The sequence below is a fragment of the Gigantopelta aegis genome, chromosome 13 (assembly GCF_016097555.1).
Source record: "Gigantopelta aegis isolate Gae_Host chromosome 13, Gae_host_genome, whole genome shotgun sequence".
NCBI lineage: Eukaryota > Metazoa > Mollusca > Gastropoda > Neomphalida > Peltospiridae > Gigantopelta > Gigantopelta aegis.
In genome coordinates, this window is record NC_054711.1 from 35942069 (window position 1) to 35952549 (window position 10481).

Genomic DNA, 10481 nt, shown 5'->3' on the forward strand with positions numbered 1-10481 from the left:
TTTAAGGCACCGACTTCTCATCCAGTAGCCGAGTTTAACTACAGTGGATAGGTTTAAGGCCACTACACCGACTTTTCATCCAATAGCCGAGTTTAACTACAGTGGATAGGTTTAAGGCCACTACACCGACTTTTCATCCAATAGCCGAGTTTAACTACAGTGGATAGGTTTGAGGCCACTACACCGACTTTTCATCCAATAGCCGAGTTTAACTACAGTGGATAGGCTTGAGGCCACTACACCGACTTTTTCATCCAATAGCCGAATTTAACTACAGTGGATAGGCTTGAGGCCACTACACCGACTTTTCATCCAATAGCCGAGTTTAACTACAGTGGATAGGCTTGAGGCCACTACACCGACTTTTCATCCAATAGCCGAGTTTAACTACAGTGGATAGGTTTAAGGCCACTACACCGACTTTTCATCCAATAGCCGAGTTTAACTACAGTGGATAGGCTTGAGGCCACTACACCGACTTTTCATCCAATAGCCGAATTTAACTACAGTGGATAGGCTTGAGGCCACTACACCGACTTTTCATCCAATAGCCGAGTTTAACTACAGTGGATAGGCTTGAGGCCACTACACCGACTTTTCATCCAATAGCCGAGTTTAACTACAGTGGATAGGTTTACGGCCACTACACCGACTTTTTCATCCAATAGCCGAGTTTAACTACAGTGGATAGGCTTGAGGCCACTACACCGACTTTTTCATCCAATAGCCGAATTTAACTACAGTGGATAGGCTTGAGGCCACTACACCGACTTTTCATCCAATAGCCGAGTTTAACTACAGTGGATAGGCTTGAGGCCACTACACCGACTTTTCATCCAATAGCCGAGTTTAACTACAGTGGATAGGTTTGAGGCCACTACACCGACTTTTCATCCAATAGCCGAGTTTAACTACAGTGGATAGGCTTGAGGCCACTACACCGACTTTTTCATCCAATAGCCGAATTTAACTACAGTGGATAGGCTTGAGGCCACTACACCGACTTTTCATCCAATAGCCGAGTTTAACTACAGTGGATAGGCTTGAGGCCACCACACCGACTTTTCATCCAATAGCCGAGTTTAACTACAGTGGATAGGCTTGAGGCCACCACACCGACTTTTCATCCAATAGCCGAGTTTAACTACAGTGGATAGGTTTAAGACCACCACACCGACTTTTCATCCAATAGCCGAGTTTAACTACAGTGCATAGGCTTGAGGCCTTTCATCCAATAGCCGAGTTTAACTACAGTGGATAGGCTTGAGGCCACTACACCGACTTTTCATCCAATAGCCGAGTTTAACTACAGTGGATAGGCTTGAGGCCACTACACCGACCTTTCATCCAATAGCCGAGTTTAACTACAGTGGATAGGTTTAAGGCCACTACACCGACTTTTCATCCAATAGACGAGTTTAACTACAGTGGATAGGCTTGAGGCCACTACACCGACTTTTCATCCAATAGCCGAGTTTAACTACAGTGGATAGGTTTAACGCCATCACACCGACTTTTCATCCAATAGCCGAGTTTAACTACAGTGGATAGGCTTAACGCCACTACACCGACTTTTCATCCAATAGCCGAGTTTAACTACAGTGGATAGGTTTAAGACACCGACTTTTCATCCAGTAGCCGAGTTTAACTACAGTGGATAGGTTAAAGGCCACTACACCGACTTTTCATCCAATAGCCGAGTTTAACTACAGTGGATAGGCTTGAGGCCACTACACCGACTTTTCATCCAATAGCCGAGTTTAACTACAGTGGATTGGTTTAACGCCACTACACCGACTTTTCATCCAATAGCCGAGTTTAACTACAGTGGATAGGTTTACGGCCACTACACCGACTTTTCATCCAATAGCCGAGTTTAACTACAGTGGATAGGTTTACGGCCACTACACCGACTTTTTCATCCAATAGCCGAGTTTAACTACAGTGGATAGGTTTAAGGCCACTACACCGACTTTTCATCCAATAGCCGAGTTTAACTACAGTGGATAGGTTTAAGGCCACTACACCGACTTTTCATCCAATAGCCGAGTTTAACTACAGTGGATAGGTTTAAGGCCACTACACCGACTTTTCATCCAATAGCCGAGTTTAACTACAGTGGATAGGTTTGAGGCCACTACACCGACTTTTCATCCAATAGCCGAGTTTAACTACAGTGGATAGGCTTGAGGCCACTACACCGACTTTTCATCCAATAGCCGAGTTTAACTACAGTGGATAGGCTTGAGGCCACTACACCGACTTTTCATCCAATAGCCGAGTTTAACTACAGTGGATAGGCTTGAGGCCACTACACCGACTTTTCATCCAATAGCCGAGTTTAACTACAGTGGATAGGCTTGAGGCCACTACACCGACTTTTCATCCAATAGCCGAGTTTAACTACAGTGGATAGGCTTGAGGCCACTACACCGACTTTTCATCCAATAGCCGAGTTTAACTACAGTGGATAGGCTTGAGGCCACTACACCGACTTTTCATCCAATAGCCGAGTTTAACTACAGTGGATAGGCTTGAGGCCACTACACCGACTTTTTCATCCAATAGCCGAGTTTAACTACAGTGGATAGGCTTGAGGCCACTACACCGACTTTTCATCCAATAGCCGAGTTTAACTACAGTGGATAGGCTTGAGGCCACTACACCGACTTTTCATCCAATAGCCGAGTTTAACTACAGTGGATAGGCTTGAGGCCACTACACCGACTTTTCATCCAATAGCCGAGTTTAACTACAGTGGATAGGCTTGAGGCCACTACACCGACTTTTCATCCAATAGCCGAGTTTAACTACAGTGGATAGGCTTGAGGCCACTACACCGACTTTTTCATCCAATAGCCGAGTTTAACTACAGTGGATAGGCTTGAGGCCACTACACCGACTTTTCATCCAATAGCCGAGTTTAACTACAGTGGATAGGCTTGAGGCCACTACACCGACTTTTCATCCAATAGCCGAGTTTAACTACAGTGGATAGGCTTGAGGCCACTACACCGACTTTTTCATCCAATAGCCGAGTTTAACTACAGTGGATAGGCTTGAGGCCACTACACCGACTTTTCATCCAATAGCCGAGTTTAACTACAGTGGATAGGCTTGAGGCCACTACACCGACTTTTCATCCAATAGCCGAGTTTAACTACAGTGGATAGGCTTGAGGCCACTACACCGACTTTTCATCCAATAGCCGAGTTTAACTACAGTGGATAGGCTTGAGGCCACTACACCGACTTTTTCATCCAATAGCCGAGTTTAACTACAGTGGATAGGCTTGAGGCCACTACACCGACTTTTCATCCAATAGCCGAGTTTAACTACAGTGGATAGGCTTGAGGCCACCACACCGACTTTTCATCCAATAGCCGAGTTTAACTACAGTGGATAGGCTTGAGGCCACCACACCGACTTTTCATCCAATAGCCGAGTTTAACTACAGTGGATAGGCTTGAGGCCACTACACCGACTTTTCATCCAATAGCCGAGTTTAACTACAGTGGATAGGCTTGAGGACACCACACCGACTTTTCATCCAATAGCCGAGTTTAACTACAGTGGATAGGCTTGAGGCCACCACACCGACTTTTCATCCAATAGCCGAGTTTAACTACAGTGGATAGGCTTGAGGCCACCACACCGACTTTTCATCCAATAGCCGAGTTTAACTACAGTGGATAGGTTTAAGACCACCACACCGACTTTTCATCCAATAGCCGAGTTTAACTACAGTGGATAGGCTTGAGGCCACTACACCGACTTTTCATCCAATAGCCGAGTTTAACTACAGTGGATAGGCTTGAGGCCACTACACCGACTTTTCATCCAATAGCCGAGTTTAACTACAGTGGATAGGTTTACGGCCACTACACCGACTTTTTCATCCAATAGCCGAGTTTAACTACAGTGGATAGGCTTGAGGCCACTACACCGACTTTTTCATCCAATAGCCGAATTTAACTACAGTGGATAGGCTTGAGGCCACTACACCGACTTTTCATCCAATAGCCGAGTTTAACTACAGTGGATAGGCTTGAGGCCACTACACCGACTTTTCATCCAATAGCCGAGTTTAACTACAGTGGATAGGTTTAAGGCCACTACACCGACTTTTCATCCAATAGCCGAGTTTAACTACAGTGGATAGGCTTGAGGCCACTACACCGACTTTTTCATCCAATAGCCGAATTTAACTACAGTGGATAGGCTTGAGGCCACTACACCGACTTTTCATCCAATAGCCGAGTTTAACTACAGTGGATAGGCTTGAGGCCACTACACCGACTTTTCATCCAATAGCCGAGTTTAACTACAGTGGATAGGCTTGAGGCCACTACACCGACTTTTCATCCAATAGCCGAGTTTAACTACAGTGGATAGGCTTGAGGCCACTACACCGACTTTTCATCCAATAGCCGAGTTTAACTACAGTAGATAGGTTTACGGCCACTACACCGACTTTTTCATCCAATAGCCGAGTTTAACTACAGTGGATAGGCTTGAGGCCACTACACCGACTTTTCATCCAATAGCCGAGTTTAACTACAGTGGATAGGCTTGAGGCCACTACACCGACTTTTCATCCAATAGCCGAGTTTAACTACAGTGGATAGGCTTGAGGCCACTACACCGACTTTTTCATCCAATAGCCGAGTTTAACTACAGTGGATAGGCTTGAGGCCACTACACCGACTTTTTCATCCAATAGCCGAGTTTAACTACAGTGGATAGGTTTACGGCCACTACACCGACTTTTCATCCAATAGCCGAGTTTAACTACAGTGGATAGGCTTGAGGCCACTACACCGACTTTTTCATCCAATAGCCGAGTTTAACTACAGTGGATAGGCTTGAGGCCACTACACCGACTTTTCATCCAATAGCCGAGTTTAACTACAGTGGATAGGCTTGAGGCCACTACACCGACTTTTTCATCCAATAGCCGAGTTTAACTACAGTGGATAGGCTTGAGGCCACTACACCGACTTTTCATCCAATAGCCGAGTTTAACTACAGTGGATAGGCTTGAGGCCACTACACCGACTTTTTCATCCAATAGCCGAGTTTAACTACAGTGGATAGGCTTGAGGCCACTACACCGACTTTTCATCCAATAGCCGAGTTTAACTACAGTGGATAGGCTTGAGGCCACTACACCGACTTCTCATCCAATAGCCGAGTTTAACTACAGTGGATAGGTTTAAGGCCACTACCCCGACTTTTCATCCAATAGCCGAGTTTAACTACAGTGGATAGGCTTAAGGCCACCACACCGACTTTTCATCCAGTAGCCGAGTTTAACTACAGTGGATAGGCTTAAGACCACTACACCGACTTTTCTTTTTCTAACCACTAACAAGGGCGGGACGTAGCCCTGTGGTACGGCGCTCGCTCGGTCGGTGTGGGATCGATCCCCGTCAGTGGGCCCATTGAGCTATTTTTCGTTCCAGCCAGTGCACCACGACTGGTATATCAAAGGCCTTGGTATGTACAACCCTGTATGTTGGATGGTGCATATAAAAGATCCCTTGCTGCTAATAGAAAAGAGTAGCCCATGAAGTTGCGACAGCAGGTTTCCTCTCTTAATATCTGTGTGGTCCTTAACCATATGACCGACGCCATATAACCGTAAATAAAATGTGTTGAGTGCGTCGTTAAACAAAAAAGTTCTTTCTTTCTAACCACTAACAACTAAGCATTAATTCACTGTCCTGGTCAGACATCCCAAATAGCAGAGGTGTGTGTCCAGGACAGCGTGCATGAACCTTAATTGGATATAAGCACGAAAATAACTAGAATGAATAAAACAAGATCTAATTGGCCAGGCCGTAACGCGAGCAGAACACTAAATTTAATGCCACGTGGTCTGCGCCTCATTGTCCACAATAACACTGGTGTCATTGTGAATTCTTCGGGCAAAGAGTTCAAATATACATTTATTTTACGTCACTAGAAATCGTCCATGCTTTGATGTAATTAGCATTGGAAAAGACGTCGTCACGTAAGAGCTGGGCATGATGCATTTTTAATTTGATAAAAATTGACAAAAAATATCGTTTTCCCCTTGTGTGAAGACGCAACAAGTCTCTGTTCTCAGATTGCAAACTAATGTCATTTAACGTTGAAAACGTACGTCTGTACACTGTCTCTGGGACGCGTGTCGAAACGTTTTTGTCCGTCCTTTAGGTAGGCCTACCCTAGTAATTAAAGGTGCAATCTCTATGGGGTTTTTAAATTATTATTAAAGCATTTAGACTGGAGCTTCCAAGATATGACTGTTCATATATCTAATCTAGGTCACATAAAAACACATTGTTAGTAATTAAAACTCTGTCACAGCGTCTCACTTCTGAGCTCTAGTTCCTTAATGAACTAAGGTCTTACTACACAGTTTACCTCCGGGTGAGAGTTCATTGATCACGATCCACTATAGTTCATAACTGTGACACATGTTATGATTCACATATTCACTTTTAGGAAACTGTGAAGAATTAAAGCAACATGTATGTTTAATGGTAAGCCTTCTGGCTGTTTTTTGCTCATGTTATTTTGTAAAATTGTGCATTGACCTTTTGGGACATGAGTGTATACCGCAAGAGACAGCCGGGGTGAATCGGTTAATGAACCACCTATTCAGACCGGTACTGCAGCCAGATGCGGTCATATTGCAAACAAATGAGACGGAAATGTTCTCAATTTTGGAGTGAAAATAAATGCTTTCATAATGTATGTTCGCAATGGTGTATATTGTTAGTGCCAACGAGAACCCGTTCTATTGGCAATCTTCATTTGAAGTTGGGCAATTTAACATGGGTTTTAATGGCAGATGACATCTGTGTAGTGAGACCTAAGAATGGGAGATTTCTCATTCGGCCTGAACAGGATAAAGCAGATATCTGACGTCAGTAATTAGTTATTATTTTTATTCTGCATACCCTAGGGGAGTGTAGCGAGCGGAGATAACCAAAGTATAAGTAGTAGGGACCACCAACTACTAATATAACTTTTTATCATAGTTGGCGCTTAAAATTATATCTATTTCAGTTCTAGCTACGAGCATTCTGGTCACGGAATCCATATTTTAGAAGCTATCATAAACGCTAGAATATCGTAAAAACTATCGTAAGCTATGACGTCACTATGTAGTGTACTGTACTGCCGTCATAGCCTACGATGGTTTTACGAAATCTCTGTCTGGTTGGACTTTATGAGTGTTCAATTAGTTTAAATTTCTAGTCTGATGACACGAGTCGGGCGCGCCATGTATCAAACACAGACCTCTACTCGCTCAAAACGACCGCTGTAAACAAAATTTAGAAACAAAAATGAAGGAAGGAAATGTTTTTATTTAACGACGCTCTCAACACATTGTATTTACGGTTATATGGCGTCAGACATATGGTTAAGGACCACATAGCTATTGAGAGAGGAAACCCGCTGTCACCACTTCATGGGCTACTCTTTTCGATTTGCAGCAAGGAATTTTTTATATGCACCATCTCACAGACAGGATAGTGCATACCACGGCCTTTGTTACACCAGTTGTGGAGCACTGGCTGGATCGAGAAATAGCCCAATGGGTCCACTGACAGGGTTCGATCCTGGACCAACCGCGCATCAAGCGAACTCTTTAACACTGGGCTACGTCCCGCCCCGCATAAACATGAAAGACATCTACACCACAAAACCTCTATTGGTCGTTTCCTAGGTGATGCTAGACATTAAAGCAAGTCCGTGTGTGCGTGTGTGTGTGTGCATGTATGTGCGTGTGTGTGATAATATACACTGTAAAGGTTCATGTAGAGTGGATGTGGCGCGTGCATGCGATACGGATAAAAAAAAAACCGAAATACTTTATTTTCAATGATAGCGTCTACATTGGATGACATGCGTGCAATGCGTACGTCTGCACAACGCATGTGGCCAGTCGCAATGACGTAATCGCATTATGTGTATATGCCCATATTACAAGCCGTAGACGTATCATTCGGATCGTAGTGGTTAAGCCATCGGACTACAAGCTGGTAGGTACAGGGTTCGCAGCCCGGTACCTGCCCCAACTCAGACCGAGTTCTTAAAGGTAGAGTAAACTCCAATAAGAGCCTTATGTGTTGGAAAGATGTATACCCGGACCACCGACATATACTGACACTTTAACAAATAAAAAGTGCGTAATTTTAGAATTAATAAAAAAACATGATTATTCCTGCTAACTGGGGGCAGCCATTTTGTTTCGTTTTTGTGACGTCCGGTGGTATAGCTTTTGGCGAAGTGACGTCAGCTCCGTCGAACTTATCTATTATGCACAGTGTAAACAAACGCTCTAATTTACGACAAGGCGCTTCGCTTTCACCAACCTGACTTGTAAAACAACATGAATGATTTGATATTATAATAAACTATTTAACTAAATATATTTCAATTTGCATCAATATAACGAAATGGAGTTATAGTATTTTTTTCTTTTAAAAAATCCAAAGGATAAATGCATATTATTAGGCCTATTGGTAGAATACGTTCGAGCAAAAACGACCACTCACGATACCCAAGTGATAATTTTCTTTTCTTTGGGACTACGTAATTGGTCCAGTTTTGTGATTTTAGATGGGAAAGTCTACTTAATCAAGGGTTTTACAGAATTACTTACAGTAATAAAGGGGGACGGCTGGTAAAGTCCATTATAATTTGAGGTTATCACACAATACCCTGTGATCTTAATAAAAGAGGCACGTCTTTTTAGTGTGTCTAGACACAGTGTCTGAGGACCGTCTAAATATACACCTGCCAATCAGGAACCACAGGTACAGGCCAAGGAAAGAAAAGACCAATTAACCAAGAAAACACTCCGACTATTATTTCAGTACGTGGGTTAATTTATGTACAAAACGTAATACAGTTATTTCAACACTTTGACAATGGTTGTTTATTTTGTATTGAAAAATAAACCACATATACACGTTGCTGTGTTACTGGGATTGATATTATTACAGAACATTGCGATGCATCCGCAAAAATCAGGTATGTTTTGTTTCTTCATTTCGAAGACTAATTCCTGATGTGACACGTTAGGTATTACGTAACCACCAGCTCGCCAGAAGGCGTACTCACTGGGATGGTACAAAATGGCTGCGCCCGTTATATATAATAGCCGTCACATTTAACCGTTTTATTAATTAACTATACGATTATACTTGTTGTAATTAAGCAATAATGTGCATTATGTATCGTTGAATATGCATACTAGTCCAAAAGCCTTGCTTTAGCATTCCTTTAAGGGCTCAATGGGTAGGTGTAAGGCCACTACACCCTCTTCTCTCTCACTAGCCACTAACCAACTAAACTAAACTAACTGAACTACTGTCCTGGACAGACAGACCAGGGCCCGTGCTTATAAAACTTAAAGTCTAGACTTTAATAAAGTCCAGACTTCAACGTAATGCTATTTGAATGGCGTTGCCATGACGTTAAAGTCTGGACTTTATTAAAGTTTAGACTTTAAGGTTTATAAGTGCGGGGCCAGATAGCTGAGGTGTTTGCCCAGGACAGCGTGCTTGAACCTTAATTGGATACAAGCACGAAACTAAGTTGAAATGAAATGAAGTCTGACCGCACGCACGCACCGCGTCCAGTCTATACGAGCGTTCAGAGACACGGTGTTATTTGAGTGATTTTTGTCTTTCAGTGTTTATCTTCTGTTGGAGTCCGTACTTCGTGTTCGATCTGCTGCACGTGTACGGCTCGCTCCACTCGCAGGATCAGGATATCATCGCCATCTCGACCTTCATCCAAAGCATGGCGCCACTCAACAGCGCTGCCAACCCCATCATCTTCTTCGGCTTCAACTCCAACACCTGCATGGGCATCTTTAAGCGCAGCTTCAACCGCTACTCGCCAACGTCACAGACGCAGCTCACAAAGATATGACGTCATATATGACAAAGATATGACGTCATGTATGACGATATACGTCAAAATTACCCATGATGTCCTAAATGTGCAGACGCAGGTAGCAGAATATGACGTCGAAATCGAGTTTGGCCAAACATCACGTCAGTTATATTGATTTGCGTCCTGTTACCTTTCATGACATCATAAAAGGATGACGCAACAGAAATATTACATTCTAATTATTATGATGGGAAGCAAATGTTAGAAGGGCACACACCCAGGCTGAAACCGTAATTAGTTCAATTAATTCCAAATATGTTTATTGTATGAATGCACTGCTTAGTGTAGCGTAAATTAAAAATTGTAACCAAAAAAAGGAATATTTTGAAACGAACATTTTAAATTACAGTTATTTGGTGTAAAATATGGCTGTGTGCGCGCGCGAGTGTGTGCGTGTGTGTGTGTGTGTGTGTGTGTGTGTGTGTGTGTGTGTGTGTGACTGTACACACAGACACATGTATATACGTACACGTGTGTGTATTGTGTGGGTGGGTGCTTGGAACTGCGTTAGTAGATGA

General features: G+C 43.3%; 1 protein-coding gene across 1 annotated transcript in view; it reads left to right on the plus strand.

The window, feature by feature from the left end:
• The window catches only part of LOC121387295 (cardioacceleratory peptide receptor-like), a 93736-nt gene that overhangs the window by 83142 nt on the left and 113 nt on the right, over positions 1–10481 (plus strand). Inside the window, exon 7 of the mRNA XM_041518317.1 lies at positions 9698–10481. This exon is cut by the window's right edge and continues 113 nt beyond it. Coding sequence (XP_041374251.1) covers positions 9698–9939 — 242 coding nt within the window. The 3' untranslated portion in view covers positions 9940–10481. The remainder of the gene's footprint in view (positions 1–9697) is intronic.